This window comes from Oncorhynchus masou, chromosome 31 (assembly GCF_036934945.1).
Source record: "Oncorhynchus masou masou isolate Uvic2021 chromosome 31, UVic_Omas_1.1, whole genome shotgun sequence".
In the NCBI taxonomy this organism is placed as follows: domain Eukaryota; kingdom Metazoa; phylum Chordata; class Actinopteri; order Salmoniformes; family Salmonidae; genus Oncorhynchus; species Oncorhynchus masou.
Genome location: NC_088242.1, coordinates 39,233,485 through 39,256,053, shown reverse-complemented (window position 1 = coordinate 39,256,053; position 22,569 = coordinate 39,233,485). Strand labels below are relative to the sequence as shown.

The following is a 22,569-nucleotide window of genomic DNA, read 5'->3' as shown; positions in this document are numbered from 1 at the left end:
TGCCCTCTTCACGACTGTCTTGGTGTGTTTGGACAATGATAGTTTGTTGGTGATGTTGACAGCAAGGAACACAAAGCTCTCAATCTGCTCCACTACAGCTTGTCAATGAGAATGGGGGTGTGCTCGGTCCTCCTTTTCCTGTAGCCCACAATCATCTCCTTAGTCTTGATCACGTTGAGGGACAGGTTGTTGTCCTGGCACCCATGGCCAGGTCTCTGACCTCCTCCCTATAGGCTGTCTCACTGTTGTGTCATCTGCAAACTTGATGATGGTGTTGGAGTCGTGCCTGGCCAGGGAGTACAGGAGGGGACTGAGCACGCAACCCTGAGGGGCCCTTGTGTTGAGGATCAGCGTGGCGGATGTCTTGTTACCTACCCTTACCAACTGGGGGCGGCCTGTCAGGATATCCGGGATCCAGTTGCAGAGGGAGGTGTTTAGTCCCAGGGTCCTTAGCTTAGTGATGAGCTTTGAGGGCACTATGGTGTTGAACGCTGAGCTTTAGTCAATGAATAGCATTCTCACATAGGTGTTCCTTTTGTCCAGATGGGAAGGGGCAGTGTGGAGTGCAAAAGAGATTGCATCATCTGTGGATCTGTTGGGGCGGTATGCAAATTGGAGTGGGTCTAGGGTTTCTGGTATAATGATGTTGTGAGCCATGAACAGCCTTTCAAAGCGCTTCACGGCTACAGACGTGGGTCGGTAGTCATTTAGGCAGATTACTGTAGTGTTCTTGGGCCTGTGGTGGTCTGCTTGAAACCTGTTGGTATTACAGAAAATAACAGTGAAGACACTTCCAGTTGGCCAGTGCAGGCTCGGAGGACAAGTCCTGGTAATCTGTCTGGCCCTGCGGCCTTGTGGATGTTGACCTGTTTAAAGGTCTTACAATGGCTACGGAGAACGTGATCACACAGTCATCTGGAACAGCTGATGCTCTCATGCATGTTTCAGTGTTACTTGCCTGTTACTTGAGAAGTGAGCATAAAAGTAATTTAGTTCGTCTGGTAGGCTCGTGTCACTGGGCAGCTCAATGCTGTGCTTCTCTTTGCAGTCTGTAATAGTTTGCAAGCACTGCCACATCCGACGAGCTTTGGAGCCAGTGTAGTACGATTCAAACTTAGTCCTGTATTGATGCTTTGCCTGCTTGGTCCTTCGCAGGGCATAGCGAGATTTCTTACAAGCTTCCAGGTTAGTACTGCTCTTTAAGCGGCAGCTCTACCCTACCTTTTAGCTCATTGCGGATATTGCCTGTAATCCATGGCTTCTGTTTGGGGTATGTATGTACTAGAGGTCGACCGATTAATCGGAATGACCAATTAATTAGGGTCGATTTCGAGTTTTCATAACAATCGGAAATCGGTATTTTTGGGCGCCGATTTTGCCGATTTCTTTTTTTTACACCTTTATTTAACTAGGCAAGTCAGTTAAGAACACATTCTTATTTTCAATGACGGCCTAGGAACGAGACAGAACGACAGATTTTTACTTTGTCAGCTCGGGGGATCCAATCTTGCAACCTTACAGCTAACTAGTCCAACGCTCTAACCACCTGCCTCACGAGGAGCCTGCCTGTTACGCAAATGCAGTAAGCCAAGGTAAGTTGCTAGCTAGCATTAAACTCATCTGATAAAAACAATTAATCAACGACTGTCGTTGTTCCAAAGTGTACTTAAAATCAATACACAAGTATATATTAAACCTGCATATTTGGCAAAAAGAAATCCAGGTTAGCAAGCAATATTAACCAGGTGAAATTGTGTCACTTCTCGTTCAGTCAGGGTATATGCAACAGTTTGGGCTGCCTGCCTCTTTGCGAACTAATTTGCCAGAATTTTACATAATTATGACATAACACTGAAGGTTGTGCAATGTAACAGGAATATTTAGACTCATGGATCCCACCCGTGAGATAAAATACGTAACGGAATAAACGTTTTGTTTTCGAGGTGATAGTTTCCGGATTTGACCGAAGGCTCGTATTTCTGTGTGTTTATTATAGTTAAGTCTATGATTTGATATTTGATAGAGCAGTCTGACTGAGACCCCTCAGTAGGGGTCAGGTAGGCAGCAGCAGGCTCATAATAGTCAAAGGTATATGGTTTAGAGAGAAATAGTCGACGCGTTATAATTCCTGTAATAACTTGCGGCTGAACTTGAAAGGGGTTCCTTCGTTATTTTACCGTTCATGTCTTCCATAGAGAATGTCTTGATCTACTTCCAATAAGGTCTGTGTTTCGTGCAGGCTTAAACCGCCTCTGCGTTTTGATACCCGTGTAAATCTCACTAGGATAAGGTAACGTTTGTCAACATATTTTCATAAATCCACTCTACAAAAGAAAAGATCTTTGCTTATATTTAGCCAATATTGATTAGTTACCTTGTCCTATGGATATCTACACAGTTATAAAATTGGCAAGGTGGTGTAAGCCTACACAAAACAGACCTTATTTTAAGTGAATCTAAAAATATCCTATGGAATAAATGAATGACGGAACCGCTTTTCAGATTTTGCTAGAAGGTGTCATGGGAATTATGACTCGCACTTTGGTAGTCAATTCTTATGTCCATTATTAAAATAGGATTTCCTGCATATAGAAATTAGAGTTTTTGTTTTCAACATTCATCACAGGTAACTTAAACTCTATTTTTATTCAAACAGTTGAGAGTATTTGTCTCCTAAGCAGACTCTTCAGTATCATTGTCACTTCAGAGCTGTGTGTGTGTTTTACAGATGGCAGAGAAAAGCAGAGAACCAGTGTGGGACTATTACATAGAATTGGCACCAGGGAAAGCAAGGTGTCTTATTTGTGATAAAGATGTAAGCAGGGGGTCAGCAACGGCTAAATCAATAAATACCACCAACCTGTGGAATCACCTTAAGAACACCCATCCAAAAGCCCATAATAAGTTAAAATAAAAAGTGTTCATTGTTCATTCAGTATTGTTGCAATTGTCATTATTACAAAAAAAAATAAAAAATAAATAAATAAATATATATATATATATTTTTTAAATCGGCCGATTAATCGGTATCGGCTTTTTTTGTCCTCCAATAATCGGTATCGGCGTTGAAAAATCATAAATCGGTCGACCTCTAGTATGTACAGTCACTGTGGGGATGACTTCATCGATGCACTTATTGACGAAGGCAGTGACAGATGTGGTGTACTCAATGACATCGTAGGAATCCGGAACATATTCCAGTCTGTTCTAGCAAAACAGTCCTGTAGCTTAGCATCTGCTTCATCTGACCACTTTCTTATTGACCGAGTCACTAGTGCTTCCTGCTTTAGTTTTGTGTGTAAGTAGGAATCCGGAGGATAGAATTATGGTCAGATTTGCCAAATAGAGGGTGAGGGAGAGCATTGTATGCTTCTATGTGTGTGGAGTAAAGCTGGTCTAGAGTTTTTTTGCCCTCTGGTTGCACATTTAACATGCAGGTAGAAATGAGGTAAAACGGGTTTAAGTTTACCTGCGTTAAAGTCCCCGGCCACCTGCAGCGCTGCCTCCGGATGAGCGTTTTCCTGTTTGCTTATGGCCGTATACAGCTCATTGAGTGCGGTATTAGTGCCAGCATCAGTTTGTGGTGGTAAATAGACAGCTACGAAGAATGTAGATGAAAATTATCTTGGTAAATAGTGTGGTCTACAGCTTATCACGAGATACCATCATGAGATATCATGAGATACCTCAGGTGAGCAAAACCTTGAGACTTCCTTAGATTTCATGCACCAGCAGAGACTGTGAGAGGCAGACCCTCCGCTGAGACTGGGAACTCTACGAACTTGGAAATCTCAGACTTCCGATTTCAGTGTGTTCAAGGCAACTGGGGCAAATCTTTTTGAACTGTCATCCAACTCTGAATTCCAAGTCGAAAACTGGCATCTTTCTAGAGCGCCAACTTTCCAACCTGAAGATCACTGACGTCATGATTTGACCTAGTTTTTTTCTTTTGAGTTCCCAGTTTTCTTGAAAGCACCATGACCATCAGATACATCTCTACCATAAGTCCAGTAAAGTAAAAAAGCGAATTATTTGCCATTTATGCTCAGCTGTGCCTCGCAAGTGCTACACCAACTGATGTGTTTTGTAAACAAAAGCTTGACTTTTGAAATATAATATTGTCTGAGGAGAACAATATTGGCAGGCCTATAGCCAATATGCTGTGACAAACGTAATTACAACAGAATGGTTTTGACCGGCTTACTTTTTGACTGCGAAAGTCATCTTGACTCAGAAAAGGTTGGTGACCACATGTGTAGCTCAATAAAGTTACTTTAAGGTGATCAAACACTCAAATCAGCACTCACCCAAGAATACTTTCTCTTTGCCAACTGAATAGGAGCCACACACCACCAGAGTGCGAGGGTTGAGGGTCACACACATGAAGGCTGTGTTGGCCGCAAGGTTTATGACCTCCTGCTGTGTGGGGAAGGTGTATTCAGGACTGCAGTAGCTAGAGAGTGAAAGAGAGGAAAAATAGTTTGAGGTGTTTAACAGTAGTGGTTAAATTGAGCCATAACCCTAGCTTCATGTCAACACCCCGGCTCAACCCTAACCCTAGCTCTAACCCTAACAGTGGCTTTATGTCAACAGCCTAGCTCAACCCCAACCATAGCTCTAACTCTAACCCTAGTTTCATGTTCACAGCCCAGCTCAACCTTAACCGTAACCCTATCTTCATGACCACACCCCGACTCAAGCCTGACCCTAGCCATAACCCTAACAGTGGCTTTATGTCAACAGCCTGGCTCAACCCTAACCATAGCTCTAACTCTAACCCTATCTTCATGACCACACCATGGCTCTACCCTTAGCCTAACCCTAGCTTAAAAACTAACGTGGTGTCCAGGTAAAGTGTCTGGACTCGGCAGCTCAGCAGCTCGTGGTAGGCCTCCATAGAAGGGTCAGCTCTAAAGTCTCCCGTGTGAAGCACAGTCTGGCCATCGGGCAGGAACAGCAGCAGCATGGCAGCTCCTGGACAGCTGTGGACAGAGAGGACCAGGTAACATATTACGACTCAAGACCATTTCTGAATACCAAATAGAATTCAACCCCCTAAGAAGACCAGTAGATGTGCAAGGAATGGATAGGTTATGTATGGTAATTGCTTTAAAAAAAGTATTTTAAAAAGGAAAGTCAGTTAAGAACAAATCCTTATTTTCAATGACGGCCTAGGAACAGTGGGTTAACTGCCTGTTCAGGGGCAGAACGACAGATTTGTACCTTGTCAGCTCGGGGGTTTGAACTTGCAACCTTCCGGTTACTAGTCCAACGCTCTAACCACTAGGCTACCCTGCCGCCCCATGTGGTTTCACCGCACGCTGAGTGGAATTCTCACCATATGACATTTTTCATACTAATATAGGGAAGAAGAGGCAAGACGGGTCAGCAATTCACACTCTATTTAAAGCCTTTTGATTTCTTCATACTCACTGGTTGGCGTCAAGCAGTGTGACCTTGAACCCATCCACAGTGACCTGGGTGTTCATGGGCAGGATGTGGACGTACTGCTCAGCCACCCTCAGCTTACTCTTCACCAGGTTCCCTGTGATCTGGGGAGACGCACAGCTGTGAGCTGTCAATAAATGGGCTGCAGTGCAGGACCACATATACGGTGCCTTCAGAAAGTATTCACACCCCTGGACATTTCCCACATTTTGTTGTGTTACAGTCGGAATTTTAAATCAATTAAATTGGGATTGTTTTGTCACCAGCCTACACACAATACCTCATATTGTCAAAGTGGAATTATGTTATTCAAAATTTTACAAATTAATTTCAAATGAAAGCTGAAATGACTCGAGTCAATAATAATACATTAAAAAAAAAAAAAATGAAAAGAAAATGGTGTAGTCTGGTTTGCTTAATATAAGGAATTTGATATGATTTATAATTTTACTTTGATACTGAAGTATATTTTAGAAATTACATTTATATTTTATACTTAAGAATATTTAAAACCCAAATACTTTTAGACTTTTACTCAAGTAGTATTGTTCTGGGTGACTCACTTTTACTTGAGTCACTTTCTGTTAAGGTATCTTTACTTTTACTGAAGTATGACATTTGGGTGCTTTTTCCAACACTGCCCAAGACCCAAATCAAGTTTTACTTAATGAGGAGGTCAAAAACCAAGGCGAAATCAGTGAGTTCAGCTGCCCTTTAAAGGGGCAATCTTCAGTTCCTACATTCATTTTTGAACTTATACATTTATGATACAGTATATACCCATTGATTCTGACGAATATAACTTCTGAATGTCTCATGAGCTTAGCTCAACTATTATACCCCATCAGAACCTATAATATAAGCTTGTTTAAGTCCAATATTTGTAAACAAAGTAAATGTAAACAAATACTATATAGCCTCAAAACATAGTTAAAACTATAATGTTGGTATCATGGATGGTCAATCATTGCATCCATAGCTCTGTCTATGAATTTGAGAGTGGTTAAGACCGAAGACTTATCTCTTCAGTCAGTCTTATAATTGAGTCTGGCCCAGGGATGAGAAGGTGAACGGCAAGGTACTGGAGTGACAAGCCACCCTTGCCGTCTCTGCTTGGCCCCAACTCTCTATTGGGATACCTGACCTTAATTTATTGACAGCATGCATTGCCCCACATGTTGCATCTGTTTTAGTTGGGAAGTGCCCTTACTCTGTTACAGTAGATATGGAATGTAGAGCTCTTCTTCAGGCCTCCATAGTGGTCTGAGTGGAAGTGTGTGAGGAAGTAAGTGGTGATGCCCTCAACCAGCCCATACTGAAAAGCATCCACAGCAGACTTAGTGCCTGTGCAAAAAGAGAGAAAAAAATAAAGCTGTGTTTGAATACCCATACTAACAATGTATACTACATACATAAAGTATATACTACATACTATTAGTTCATTTTAGTATGCTATAAACAAACGGTATCGTTTCAGTTGAGCATACTACAGCTTCGCCTGTCTACCGGAAGTTGATGCTGTTGCTATCCAACCTCTTGATAGTCAATTGTTATGCTAACAAGCTAACTAGTATTTTTACGATTCCGGGTGTGTTTGTAAATTCATTCAATCTGAAGTGCCAGAGTATGCTCTGGGCGTTCCTAAATCCAAAGTGTTGTCAAATTGTCCATTTGTAAAGTGAGTGTTCAGAGCGCAAAATGGACGCTCTGGCCGAGGTGTAGGGTTGATCTGAGCATTCAACGGCAGTCAAGCACCCAAGCTAACTGGCTAACGTTGGCTAGCTACTTCCAGACAAAAATGAGAGAACACCTCACTCTGACCATTTTACTCACCCTAGTAGAGCTGGTTAGGCTGTTTTCATGTTATCCACATCGTTGGTGACTAACTGTGCTGCTGGCAACATTTTAATTACGCTTTTTTGCCGAGGTTTACTGACACCAGCCATATTCAACGGGTGTTAAGCGTTCAGTAAATTCATCAGTTATTCTGCGCTTAGGCAAACAGACGAGTGTGCTCTGAAATCGGAAGAGATATCCAGAATGAATTTACAAACGCGCAACACCCGTTCAGATGAGAGTACTCTGAAATCGGAGTAGATTGCCATAATTAACAATGTCCATTGAATGCACAACGACTATACCACTTAGCTAAGAATGATCAAGTCAATAAATGTTGAGTAGTTATAGTTAGTTCATATACTGCCTGGCAAGTTCAATGTATTAGTAGCCAACTAACGTTACATACTGCTCTAATGTAACAAATTGTCAGCCAATATAACTAATTTCAAAAGGCATTATTACTTTATTACATTGCTCAACATTTTCGTAACTTTAGTCATAATTAGTTAAAGCAATGAATTTGTATCCGCTCTCGTTGGACTATATTTTCCGCCATTTTCTTCAAATCTGAAAATGTTGTGAAGCCACACCCATTTTTTTTAAAGAATTGCATTATGGGCCCTAAAAGCTTGGACATAGTGTCCACTGGTTGTATACTTTGTATATTGGCAAATTTAGTACGACATTCGGGAACTTTGGCATACTAACTATATACATATTATATACTCATTTTACACTACAAATAGTACGGTTAGTACAAAACAGTTTAAGACAATAAGGCCATTAGAAGGACGCTAGTCACTTCGAGACTTACTTGAGAAAAACATGTTGCAGAATGAAATGAGTTTTAAATGTGTAGATTTCCACTAGGTGCTCTTGATTTAGCTCTCCTAGAGCTGACTGGAATTTGCACTTTTTAAAAATGTATTTTGTCTTAAACGCTAAAGCCAGGTAGGCCTAAGCCTTTTTCACTGTAGCATAGGGTTAGCCAGAACATCTTTATATTGCTAGCAGTATTCTAAGCCATCTACAGTCGGAGACTAAGGTACAATACAATATGTTTCATGGAAAGGCGCTAGGGGTGGCTATCTTCAAAAAGTCCCCCATAAGTACATTTAATAATACTTTCCTGTGAATAGCCTACACCAATCTCCGACTGCACTGTTAACAGTATGTTAAGTGATTTCTGGAGGTTGTTCCTGCTACCAATTAGTAGAGGTCGACCGATTAATTAGGGCCGATTTCAAGCTTTCATAACAATCGGTAATCTGCATTTTGGAACACCGATCACATTGCACTCACGAGGAGACTGCTTGGCAGGCTGACGACCTGTTATGGGAGAGCAGCAAGGAGCCAAGGTAAGGTGCTAGCTAGCATTAAACGTATCTTATAAAAAACAATCAATCTTAACATAACCACTAGTTAACTACACATGGTTGATGATATTACTAGTTTATCTAGCTTGTCCTGCGTTGCATATAAACGATGCGGTGCCTGTTACTTTATCATTGAATACCAGCCTACTTTGCCAAATGGGTGATATAACAAGCGCATTCGCGAAAAAAAGCACTGTCGTTGCACCAATGTGTACCTAATCATAAACATCAACGCCTTTCTTTAAAAAATCTATACACAAGTATATATTTTTAAACCTGCATATTTAGTTACTATTGCCTGCTAACATGAATTTCTTTTAACTAGGGAAATTGTGTCACTTACTTCTCTTGCGTTCATTACACGCAGAGTCAGGCTATATGCAACAGTTTGGGCCACCTGGCTAGTTGCAAACTAATTTGCCAGAATTTTACGTAATTATGACATAACATTGAAAGTTGTGCAATGTAACAGCAATATTTAGACTTATGGATGCCACCCGTTAGATAAAATACAGAACGGTTCCGTATTTCACTGAAAGAATAAGCGTTGTTTTCAAAATGATAGTTTCTGGGTTTTGACCATATTAGTGATCTAAGGTTCATATTTCTGTGTGTTATTATATTATAATTAAGTCTATGTTTTGATATTTGATAGAGCAGTCTGACTGAGCGGTGGTAGGCAGCAGCAGCCTTCATTCAAACAGCACTTTCCTGCATTTGCCAGCAGCTCTTCGCAATGCTTCAAGCCTATCAACTCCTGAGATTAGGCTAGCAATAATAAAGTACCTATTAGAACATCCAATTGTCAAAGGTATATGAAATACAAATGGTATAGAGAGAAATAGTCCTATAATAACTACAACCTAAAACTTCTTACCTGGGAATATTGAAGACTCATGTTAAAAGGAACCACCAGCTTTCATATGTTCTCATGTTCTGAGCAAGGCACTTAAACGTTAGCTTTTTTACATGGCACATATTGCACTTTTTCTTTCTTCTCCAACACTTTGTTTTTGCATTAATTAAACTAAATTGAACATGTTTCATTATTTATTTGAGACCAAATAGATTTTATTGATTTATTATATTAAGTTAAAATAAAAGTGTTCATTGTTCATTCAGTCTTGTTGTAATTGTCATTATTACAAATATTTATAAAAAAAAAACATTGGCCGATTAATCGGTATCGGCTTTTTTTTTTTAGTCCTCCAATAATCGGTATCAGTGTTGAAAAATCATAATCGGTCGACCTCTACCAATTAGCCATCCACAGGGCACACTGCATGCTACTTACACTAGTCACTGACCAACTCACCTGGAATCTTTTTATAAAACGGGCATCGCTTGGACTCCCTTTGCTCTCGATCGGTTCTCCCCCTGTTCCACCTCTGCCTACCTCCCTCACTTGGAGTCTGTGTACTCCCACCGTCTGATCGCACTCCAACTTTAGGGGTCACCGTGGCATTTGCACTTCTGCCTTTCCTCTGACGTCCTCCATGGTCCTCTTCACCTCCCTTGTGCTCTTCAAGTACAGGTCCCTGACGGAGAGTCACCCCAGGTAAAACGTTCCCAGCCTCTTGCTCCTTTCCTTTTTCCTTCAGGGGCTTGAGCCCAAAAAACACCCCAATGTCTGTCTGTTTGAGCCCAGAGGCCTTGCCCTTCCTAGTTGTCATGGTTGCCTGAGAATGTTGGGTGGGGGAAGCTTGGGAAGATGGAGGCACTTGAGGTAATGACATGTTCAACTCCGTGTTTGTGTAAGTGGGGCACTGATCCAAGCTTTTGGAATGGAGGCTGCAATTGCTGCTTGGGCTGAACAGGCTCTCCCGTAAGCTTTCTAATACTATACTTTTTGGAGACTGGAGTGGAGGCCTAGCACTGAAGGCATTACAGTTATCCTCTGCATGCTCTTCTCTTGAGAAGCTAGGTAGGTGATTGCTATGCACTAATGAGCTAATCGATACCACCTGGCTGTCGCTGAATACTGGAGAACCTACAACTTCATTTGTTTCAGAATGAGCCACAAGGTTGGAAAATAACTCATTATCACGTGAGACTCCATCACTGAACAACATCATTGAGTCATTATTTTCCCCATCTTCCAACATACTGCTTGGAAATAGAGCTTTTTTTGGTTGTGTCCCATTAACTTCTATATCTTGGGGAAACTCAGACATGGGGGAATAGGAGATCTCATCATCACTAGAAGTAGAGGGCTCTGCTTTGACAAAACCACCCTCAAGGCCTTCACTCCCCCTATTGTCCTTATGGGGGGTTGATACTTTTGTTTTATTGTCTTGGAGGGTAGACTTCAAGACTTTGGTTGAAGGTGACCAGCCTTTTTTTTTCCGGATTACCTCTGGATCAGGAGACCGGAGCAGCAGAAGGGCATTTGGCTTTGTGGGGGATGTAGCTCCACTGTGTCTGTTAATAGGAGAAGAACTCTGGCTGTCCTGTGAGCTCTTCAAGCTTAAATTGGCCCCGCCATTGGCTACCAACTCCAAGCTGAGGCAGGGCGCCTCATTGGTTGCTCGGCTGTGGGCAAGCAGGGAGTGGCTGTATCTCTGGTAGTGGCTCAGAATTGTGGAGTAGCACTGGATACCATCAGGACATTCTGCACACATGACATAAAAGACAAAGACAGAGCAGGATTAGGAATTACAAGGGATATGATATTATGGTTAAGAATGGCATTTGCATGTAATATGCTAAAATAGACATGGGACATCATGAAACTGGAAAAAAAGGAAATGCTCTTTTGGAACTTTCTGAAATTCAATACATTAATTTATTGAAGTTGGAATTGTTGGGTTATAACTTGAAATATACTTACTCCTGTTGCTATATTAGACATGATTGATTATGTTATCTGCATAATGAATGTATATGTTATGTGTAAATGAATGGTGAAGAGGAACTTTGTGTATGGAAAGTTACTGTGAGAGAAAAGGGGAACAGAATGTATGTCCAAAGTCTGTTGAACAGAAAGTCACTTGTAAACATCATGGAGAAGTGACCGGATGAAGAATCACTGCTAACAGACCGCTTGACCACGAAGACAACAGCGCAACATTTAGCTAGTTTTGGGAAACAGATGAATAGTTCTGAGAAGTCACACCCCTAACCTTGTCATTACATATGAATGCCCTTTTAATTATGTGTAAAGTGTGTTTGCAGCTGAAGCATACAGTGGGTTGAATAAACTTGGTTTGAGCCTTTTCTATTTGTCCGTTTAAGTTTATAATCTGTTAGTTCAGAACCTAATAGAATGTTTGTGACCTTATCCAGGCCTCCTTCAAGACTCCCTAATGTTTCATCTGTAGGAGCAACAAAGCGAAAATTGGTGTAATATGGAGCTTTACCGCTTGCCTCTGTAATGAGTAGTATTTTGATTTCAATAACAACTTACATAAATGTATGAATATTGAAAAATACAATCATGAATAATGTTTATATATGATTGAACATAATATACGGGCATATCAAAATTCCAGAGTGGTATCTCTACTTTTAAAATTATGATTCAATTTGCAAGCATTACCAACAGAGTGAATGGTGATTCGAATGATGTGCAATGATACAAGTAAAAGATACTTGTAAAAGGAAGGCAATCTTTGGTTACATTGCCTACTATGCCAATTTCTCTGTAGAAAATGCACCATAACATTGAAGGACCCTCCCCCAGAGGAAGTTGCTGCCACTATTACGACAAAATGCATGTTTAGGTTCCACCTCCGAAGAATGACAAAGGCTACTTATACATATTAATGAATTCCCAGAGTTGATAAACATCAACAAATAGGTCACTGTCAGTGGAGCTAGAGTAGCTAGCTATCAAATCAAACTTTGTCACATGCGCCGAATACACCTTAGCGTCAAATGCTAATTTACAAACCCTTAAGGACAAAGTCCAGGTATTGGAGTAGCCATCAAAGTCCTGACCTCAACCCTATAGACAATTTGTGGGCAGAACTGAAAAAGCATGTGCGAGCAAGGAGGCCAACAAACCTGACTCAGTTACACCAGCTCTATCAGGAGGAATGGGACAAAATTCACCCAACTTGTTGTGGGAAGCTTGTCGAAGGCTACCCGAAACATTTAACCCAAGTTAAACAATTTAAAGGCAATGCTACCAGATACTAATTGAGTGTATGTAAACGTCTGACCCACTGGGAATGTGATGAAAGAAATGAAAGCTGAAATAAATCCTTCTCTCTACTATTATTCTGACATTCTTCAAATAAAGTGGTGATCCTAACTGACCTAAACCTAAGGAATTCTTACTAAGATTAAATGTCAGGAATTTTGAAAAACTGAGTTTAAATGTAAATGTGTATGTAAACTTCCGACCTCAACTGTACATACATACATACCACGTACACACTTATACTTCCACACTCATCATGTGCGGCTCCTACTGTCTATTATATATCCTGTTTCCTAGTCACTTTACCCCTACCTATTTGTATATACAGTATCTACCTCAATTTCCCTGTACCCCTGCACATCAACTCGGTACTGGTACCCCATGTATATAGCCAAGCTATCACTACTAATTGTGTATCTATTCCTCGAGTTGGAATTATTATGTTTTATATAAATTGTATTATGCATTGTTTGGGAAGGGCCGTCAGTAAGCATTTCACTATTCGTCTGCACCTGTTGTTTACGAAGCATGTGAATGTATATAAAAGGTATTTATTTAGGACTTCACAACTGGTCAATTCCCACCTGGTTAAGAATGCAGCACTAAAGGAGGCTGGGTAAGGGCAAAATGTCACAAATATTCCTGTTCAATTAATTATTTCTAAACAATACTTTTACATACAAATGTCGAATAAAGCCATTTCATGTAGGCCTATCGAATTTCAGAAAAATCCAGGTGTTCCAGTTTAGGGGGGGGGGGGGGTGTTGGCGCCCCCCCTTGGGTTGTGCCATGGCGGAGATCTTTGCGGGCTATACTCGGCCTTGTCTCAGGATGGTAAGTTGGTGGTTGAAGATATCCTTCTAGTGGTGTGGGGGCTGTGCTTTGGCAAAGTGGGTGGGGTTATATTCTTCCTGTTTGGCCCTGTCCGGGGGTGTCCTCGGATGGGGCCACAGTGTCTCCTGACCCCTCCTGTCTCAGCCTCCAGTATTTATGCTGCAGTAGTTTATGTGTCGGGGGGCTAGGGTCAGTTTGTTATATCTGGAGTACTTCTCCTGTCCTATTCAGTGTCCTGTGTGAATTTAAGTATGCACTCTCTAATTCTCTCTCTCTTTCTTTCTTTCTCTCTCTTGGGGGACCAGAGCCCTAGGACCATGCCTCAGGACTACCTGGCATGATGACTCCTTGCTGTCCCTCGTCCACCTGGCCGTGCCGCTGCTCCAGTTTCAACTGTTCTGCCTGCGGCTATGGAATCCTGACCTGTTCACCGGACATGCTACCTGTCCCAGACCTATTATTTGACCATGCTGGTCATTTATGAACATTTGAACATCTTGGCCATGTTCTGTTATAATCTCCACCCGGCACAGCCAGAAGAGGACTGGCCACCCTTCATAGCCTGGTTCCTATCTAGGTTTCTTCCTAGGTTTTGGCCTTTCTAGGGAGTTATTCCTAGCCACCGTGCTTCTACACCTGCATTGCTTGCTGTTTGGGGGTTTAGGCTAGGTTTCTGTACAGCACTTTGAGATATCAGCTGATGTACAAAGGGCTATTTAAATACATTTGATTTGATTGAGGAACGTCTCACGTAGCAACCTGAAACAACAATACTGTACCTTTGCGGTCATCCCCAGGATTGTCAAGACATTCTGCGACATGCCATCTTTGCGATTGCACCACCAATATAGAGAATGGCATCTGACAGATCGGACAGGACCTTCCCCCAGGGGAAGATGCCCGGTGCACGTTCTCTCCAGTAGTACGTGTACTATCATCATCTTGTGTTGACTGTGGAAAGGCGATATTTTGAGTTGAAAGTGTCCTACGCGCCACCTCTTTATTTTGAATAGACTCATTTGCCTTCACACCGAGGGTTTTATTTGGAGCTACTTTGGTGAGCTTCACATGTCTGACTGTGTTCTTCACTTGGACAGAAGTTTTTCCTTTGGTTAAACATTGTGAGGCTTGTCTGTACTTAGCCATGGATCCATTAAAAGTATCAGGTGTCTCTTTGTCCTTTCTTTTCTTCTTCTTGAGAGGTTTATATTCCCATATGTCATCTTCCAAATCGTTCTTTGACATTTGAAGCAGCAGAGAGAAGGACACACAATGTTTCAAAACACCTTGTTGCTGCTACAATATAGCCTGTTTAACCGCGCTTTTCTGTAACATCCTGCAAAAAGTCAGATGATAACATTCCATACCGTTTTGGAAAAGTTGCAATCAAATCAAAACCGAAAACAGCTAATTGTGTTAGCATTTTTTTCTAAATAATAACCTGTCAACAAGAAACTCTAGCAAACAGACTTAAAGCCAGTGCAGTGCTAAAATGAGCTATTTCGTAAAAATGTATGAAACGTATCCGACTACGGGCGATTCTGATCTATAAATCACCGTGCATCATGAATAACTATTACATATTATTTGCACATCAGTCAGTCACAATTTACCCATGATACATCACGGTGATGTGCTCGTCCTGGTTTTCCACTAGTTACCACATCCACAAAGTCAACATCGCAAAACATTTATGAAAACAAAAAACGTATTTTTGTTCTTAACTTGTGCTTACGGTTATAACGTTAACCACACTGCTAAGGTTAGGTTAAATATATATATAGAGAGAGAGAGAGAGAGAGAAGATACATTACATAAATTAGGCGGGGTTTAAGACTTTGTGGCTGTGGTAACTATTGACGACACCCTCGAACACGGACTCCTCTGTATTGTTAGAAAATACAACAGCAGTTTCCAAACAATTAGCAGTTATTTTTTTAATATAATGTACTTTTAAAATAAACATGTATCAAAAAGATCCTATATTAATAAGAGCACCATTTTTTTAAATGAATTAATTCCATATTGCTAATTTTGTCACTGTTGAAAAGTACTGGTGCAGAATGTAGCATTGACTTTACTCAATGAAATTGTGGTTGGAAAGATGGCGTCCAAGTGCAACCTTTCGGCTTTATTTCCAATCCAGAGCCAGTTGGACGACGCCCTGGACAACGCTACGAGCCAACAAGAGAAAGAAAACCTTGTCTACCAGTACTTGAAAAAACTAGACGACAAAGATGACTTGAGGATTCCCGATTTTGACGAAGGTCAGGAAAATGTACATTAATGACAGCTAGCTGGGTGTTATTTCAAATTAGAATTGTCGCCTGGCGCAGCATTTGCGCAGTCTGAAGACTGTGTGTGTGATCACAAGTAAAAAGTTTAGACACAGCTACTCATTCAAGGGGTTTTCTTTAATTGACTATTTTCTACATTGTAGATTAATTGTGAATACGTCACAACTATGAAATAACACATTTGGCATCATGTACTAACCAAAAAAGTGTTAAACAAATCGAAGTATATTTGAATTTATTCAAAGTAGCCCCCCTTTGTCTTAATGACAGCTTTACACACTCTTGGCATTCTCTCAACCAGCTTCATGAGGTAGTCACCTGGAATGCATTTCAATTAACAGATGTGCCTTGATATAAGAATTTGTGGAATTTCTTTCCTAGATGTGTTTGAGCCAATCAGTTGTGTTGTGACAAAGTAGGGGTGGTACACAAAAGATGGCCCTGTTTGGTAAAAGACCCTGTCCGTATTATGGCAAGAACAGCTTAAATAAGCAAAGAGAAATGATAGTCCATTACTTTAAGACATGAAGGTCAGTCAATGTGGGAAATTTCAAGAACTTTGAATGTTTCTTCAAGTGCAATTGCAAAAACTATGAAGTGCTATGATGAAACTGGCTTTCTTGAGGACAACCACAGGAAAGGAAGACCCATAGTTACCTATGCTGCAGAGGACAAGTTCAGTACTGATACCAGCCTCAGAAATTGCAGCCCAAATAAATACTTGGAGTAACAGACACATCTCAACATCAACTGTTCAGATGAGACTGCGTGAATCAGGCCTTTGTGGTCAAATTGCTGCAAATACACCACTACTAAAGGACACCAATAAGAAGAAGAGACTTGCTTGGGCCAAGAAACACAAGCAATGTATTTTGGTCTGATGAGTCCAAATTTGTGATTTTTTTTTTTTGTTCCAACCGCTGTCTTTGCGAGACGCAGAATAGGTGAACGGATGATCTCCGTGTGTGGTTCCCTCCGTGAAGCATAGAGGTGTGATTGTGTGGGGGTGCTTTTCTGGTGACACTGTCAGTGATTTATTTAGAATTCAAGGCACACTTAACCAGCATGATTACCACAGCGTTCTGCAGCGATACGCCATCCCATCAGGTTTGGGCTTTGTGGGACTATCATTTGTTTTTGTTGTGTCCACCTTTTGACCAGTACTCTATGTCCAGTTGAAATCAGACATTTACGTACACCTTAGCTAAATACATTTCAACTCAGTTTTTCACAATTCCTGACATTTAATCTAGGTAAAAATTCCCAGTCTTAGGTCAGTTAGGATCACCACATGATTTGAAGAATGTGAAGTGTCAGAATAATAGTAGAAATAATGATTTCAGCTTTTATTTCTTTCATCACATTCCCAGTGGGTCAGAAGTTTACATACACTCAATAAGTATTTGGTAGCATTGCCTTTAAATTGTTTAACTTGGGTTAAATGTTTCAGGTAGCCTTCCACAAGCCTCCCACAATAGGTTGGGTGAAATTTAGCCCATTCCTCCTGACAGAGCAGGTCTGAGTCAGGTTTGTAGGCCTTCTTGCGCGCACATGCTTTTTCAGTTCTGCCCACAAATGTTCTATAAGTATGAGGTCAGGACTTTGTGATGGCCTCTCCAATACCTTGACTTTGTTGTCCTTAAGCCATGCTGCCACCCCCGTGCTTCACGGTCGGGATGGTGTTCTTAGAGGACATTTCTCCAAAAGTCCGATCTTTGTTCCCATGTCACATTTGCAAACCGTAGTCTAGCTCTTTATGGTAGTTTTGGAGCAGTGGCTTCTTCCTTGCTGAGCGGCTTTTTAGGTTATGTCGATATGGGACTCGTTTTACTGTGGACATAGGTACTTTTGTACCTGTTTCCTCCAGCATCTTTCCAAGGTCCTTTGCTGTTGTTCTGGGATTGATTTGCACTTTTCGCACCAAAGTACGTTCATCTCTAGGAGACAGAACGCGTCTCCTTCCTGAACGGTATGACATTGTGTTTATGTCCCATCGTGTTTATACTTGTGTACTATTGTTTGTACAGATGAACGTGGTACCTTCAGCTGTTTGGAAATTGCTCCCAAGGATGAACCAGACTTGTGGCGGTCTACAATTCATTTTCTGAGGTCTTTGCTGATTTCTTTTGATTTTCTCATGATGTAATGCAAAGTGGCTCTGAGTTTAAAGGTAGGCCTTGAAATACATCCACAGGTACACCTACAATTGACTGAAATTATGTCAATTCGCCTATCAGATGCTTCTAAAGCCATGACATCATTTTCTGGAATTTTCCAAGCTGTTTAAAGGCACAGTCAACTTAGTGATTGTTAACTTCTGACCCACTGGAATTGTGATAGTGAAATAATCTGTCTGTAAACAATTGTTGGAAAAATTACTTGTGTCATGCACAAAGTAAATGTCCTAACCGACTTGTCAAAGCTAAAGTTTGTTAACAAGAAATGTGTGGAGTGGTTGAAAAACTATTTTTAACGACTCCAATCTAAGTATATGTAAACTTATGACTTCAACTGTATACGGGCAGGCAGTTGCTGCTTATTTTGTAATCAGTGTTGAATGGTCTGCATATTTTGACATGACGCAACATGCATAGGTATAGCTCTTCTTGCAACATTGTAGCCTAAAGTAGAATGTGGTCTCATACGATGTTTGCTGTATTTTCATTATCTCACTGTCGACTAGTATGCAAACACTGCGACTACAAGCTCTTTCTTGATTAATATTTGACATGTATGAAATGTTGCATCCTCAGCTCTGAATGTCATTATACCATTGGTTGTAAAATGGTAATGATACTGTTTGATAATGCATATTTTTCTGCAGGTCTCGAATGGCTGAACACAGAAGGCCCCCTTTCTTTCACAAGAGAGCTTGCTGGTAAAGTGGTGGTGTTGGACTTCTTTACTTACTGCTGCATAAACTGCATCCATATCCTACCTGACCTGCATCAGCTGGAGAAAAAGCACTCTGTCAAAGGTATACGCACACGTACACACTATTTTAATCCACAAATCATGTTACATCAAGAAGGATTAAAACATGTCGAAGTTCTTGGATACATGGACACTTAAGGATACAAAACACATCTGTACCAAATGTGTCCAAAACATCGTCAGAACTTTACTGCATTAATGACAGTACTTTCACTGGGTGTGCTGAAGTTATGTTAGTAGATTGCCATGTTTTGGCACAGCTGCAGCACTCACATCTGCTGCTGGTGGACACACACACACACACTGGTTCTTGCCCCCTTTTTAAAATGCACAGTAATGACCCCATACAGTGCCTTGCGAAAGTATTCGGCGACCTTTTGCCACATTTCAGGCTTCAAACATAAAGATATAAAACTGTATTTTTTTGTGAAGAATCAACAACAAGTGGGACACAATCATGAAGTGGAATGACATTTATTGGATATTTCAAACTTTTTTAACAAATCAAAAACTGAAAAATTGGGCGTGCAAAATTATTCAGCCCCCTTAAGTTAATACTTTGTAGCGATTACAGCTGTAAGTCGCTTGGGGTATGTTTCTATCAGTTTTGCACATCGAGAGACTGAATTTTTTTTCCCATTCCTCCTTGCAAAACAGCTCGAGCTCAGTGAGGTTGGATGGAGAGCATTTGTGAACAGCAGTTTTCAGTTCTTTCCACGGATTCTCGATTGGATTCAGGTCTGGACTTTGACTTGGCCATTCTAACACCTGGATATGTTTATTTTTGAACCATTCCATTGTAGATTTTGCTTTATGTTTTGGATCATTGTCTTGTTGGAAGACTAATCTCCGTCCCAGTCTCAGGTCTTTTGCAGACTCCATCAGGTTTTCTTCCAGAATGGTCCTGTATTTGGCTCCATCTATCTTCCCATCAATTTTAACCATCTTCCCTGTCCCTGCTGAAGAAAAGCAGGCCCAAACCATGATGCTGCCACCACCATGTTTGACAGTGGGTATGGTGTGTTTAGGGTGATGCGCTGTGTTGCTTTTACGCCAAACATAACGTTTTGCATTGTTGCCAAAAAGTTCAATTTTGGTTTCATCTGACCAGAGCACCTTCTTCCACATGTTTGGTGTGTCTCCCAGGTGGCTTGTGGCAAACTTTAAACAACACTTTTTATGGATATCTTGAAGAAATTGCTTTCTTCTTGCTACTCTTCCATAAAGGCCAGATTTGTGCAATATACAACTGATTGTTGTCCTATGGACAGAGTCTCCCACCTCAGCTGTCGATCTCTGCAGTTCATCCAGAGTGATCATGGGCCTCTTGGCTGCATCTCTGATCAGTCTTCTCCTTGTATGAGCTGAAAGTTTAGAGGGACGGCCAGGTCTTGGTAGATTTGCAGTGGTCTGATACTCCTTCCATTTCAATATTATCGCTTGCACAGTGCTCCTTGGGATGTTTAAAGCTTGGGAAATCTTTTTTGTATCCAAATCCGGCTTTAAACTTCTTCACAACAGTCTCGGACCTGCCTGGTGTGTTCCTTGTTCTTCATGATGCTCTCTGCGCTTTTAACGGACCTCTGAGACTATCACAGTACAGGTGCATATATACGGAGACTTGATTACACACAGGTGGATTGTATTTATCATCATTAGTCATTTAGGTCAACATTGGATCATTCAGAGATCCTCACCGAACTTCTGGAGAGAGTTTGCTGCACTGAAAGTAAAGGGGCTGAATAATTTTGCACGCCCAATTTTTCAGTTTTTGATTTGTTAAAAAAGTTTGAAATATCCAATAAATGTCATTCCACTTCATGATTGTGTCCCACTTGTTGTTGATTCTTCACAAAAAAATACAGTTTTATATCTTTATGTTTGAAGCCTGAAATGTGGCAAAAGGTCGCAAAGTTCAAGGGGGCCGAATACTTTCGCAAGGCACTGTATATTGAGTTTGGAATATTATCATATTTGCACGGTATGCTATTACAAGCTTTTTAGGCAATGTCACTGCTACCAACTCCTAATCGCACTGAATCTTTAAACAGGCTGTTTATTTTTTTGGGACCAAGTTCTAAAGCACGTTGTGCTTATTCCCTTGTGCTATGATGTGATACATTTCTAAACAATAATGAACTATGATGGATTGGAATTTATTTTCCCACCATAGCTTACTGGCTTTCTGTGGCTTTACACATACAGTCAATAACACAAAAGAAAAGTACATAGATTTTTCTAGTTCAGTGTTTGTAAATGTAGGGAGGTAGGCAATAAATAGTAGAGATACAAGTAGAGATACTGGGGTGCAAAAGTGTAAGTAATAATATGGGGATGAGGTAGTCAGGTGTGCTATTTTACAGATTGGCTATATACAGGCACAGTGATCAGTAAGCTGCTCTGACAGCTGATGCTTAAAGTTAGAGAGGGAGATAGAAGACTCCAGCTTCAGAGATTTCTGCAATTTGTTCCAGTCATTAGCAGCAGAGAACTGGAAGGAAAGGCAGCCAAAGGAAGTGTTGGCTTTGGGCATGACCAGTGAAATATACCTACTGGAGCGTGTGCTACGGGTGGGTGTTGCTATGGTGACCAGTGAGCTGAGATAAGGCGGTGCTTTACCTAGCAAAGACTTATAGATGACCTGGAGCCAGTGGGTTTGGTGACGGATATGTAGTGAGGGCCAGCCAACGAGAGCATACAGGTCGCAGTGGTGGGTAGTATATGGGGCTCTGGTGATAAAAAGGATGGCATTGTGATAGACTACATCGTTTGCTGAGTAGAGTGTTTGGGGCTATTTTGTAAATGCTGAAGTCGAGGATCGGTAGGATAGTCAGTTTTACGAGGGTATGTTTGGCGGCATGAGTGAAGAAGGCTTTATTTGTGAAAAAGGAAGCCGATTCTAGATTTAATTTTGGATTGGAGATGCTTAATGTGAGTCTGGAAGGAGAGTTTACAGTCTAACCAGACACCTAGAATATGTGGACAACTACAAATACCTAAGTCAGAACCGTCCAGAGTAGTGATGCTTGTCCGGCGGGAGGGTGCGGGCAGCAATCGGTTGACGAGCATGCGCTTAGTTTTACTAGTGTTTAAAAGCAGTTGGAGGCCACAGAAGGAGTGTTGTATGGCGTTGAAGCTCGTTTGGCGTTTTGTTAGCACAGTGTCCAAAGAAGGGCCAGATGTACACAGAATGGTGTCGTCTGTGTAGAGGTGGATCAGAGAATCACCAGCAGCAAGAGCGACATCATTGATATATACAGAGAAAAGAGTCGGCCTGAGAATATAACCCTGTGGCACCCCTATAGAGAATGCCAGAGGTCCGGACAATAGGCCCTCCAATTTGACACACTGAACTCTATCAGAGAAGTAGTTGGTGAACCAGGCGAGACAATCATTTGAGATGCCAATGCTATTGAGTCTGCCGATAAGAATGCAGTGATTGATAAGAGTCGAAAGCCTGGGCCAGGTCGATGAAGACGGCTGCACAGTACTGTCTTTTATCGTTTTGGACCTCGAGCATGGCTGAGGTGCATCCATGACCAGCTCGGAAACCAGATTGCATAGTGGAGAAGGTATGGTGGGATAAGAAATGGTCGGTGATCTGTAGGGATCCAGATTTTGACGTTCTTTCAGAACATCAGCTGTCCGGATTTGGGTGAAGGAGGAGTGCAGTGCTTATTGAAATTATCGATTATCG

At 41.2% G+C, this 22,569-nt stretch overlaps 2 protein-coding genes across 2 annotated transcripts in view; one reads left to right on the top strand and one right to left on the bottom strand.

The window, feature by feature from the left end:
* dclre1a (DNA cross-link repair 1A (PSO2 homolog, S. cerevisiae)) overlaps positions 1-15,293 on the bottom strand; it is a 35,506-nt gene extending 20,213 nt beyond the window's left edge. Inside the window, exons 1-6 of the mRNA XM_064950948.1 lie at positions 14,421-15,293; positions 9,979-11,274; positions 6,659-6,792; positions 5,434-5,552; positions 4,839-4,982; positions 4,308-4,453 (exon numbers count right to left, since the gene is read on the bottom strand). Coding sequence (XP_064807020.1) covers positions 4,308-4,453; positions 4,839-4,982; positions 5,434-5,552; positions 6,659-6,792; positions 9,979-11,274; positions 14,421-14,886 — 2,305 coding nt within the window. The 5' untranslated portion in view covers positions 14,887-15,293. The remainder of the gene's footprint in view (positions 1-4,307; positions 4,454-4,838; positions 4,983-5,433; positions 5,553-6,658; positions 6,793-9,978; positions 11,275-14,420) is intronic.
* A 419-nt stretch (positions 15,294-15,712) lies between these two features.
* Positions 15,713-22,569, top strand: part of nhlrc2 (NHL repeat containing 2) — a 48,294-nt gene continuing 41,437 nt past the window's right edge. The window contains exons 1-2 of the mRNA XM_064950946.1: positions 15,713-15,908; positions 18,763-18,915. Coding sequence (XP_064807018.1) covers positions 15,746-15,908; positions 18,763-18,915 — 316 coding nt within the window. The 5' untranslated portion in view covers positions 15,713-15,745. The remainder of the gene's footprint in view (positions 15,909-18,762; positions 18,916-22,569) is intronic.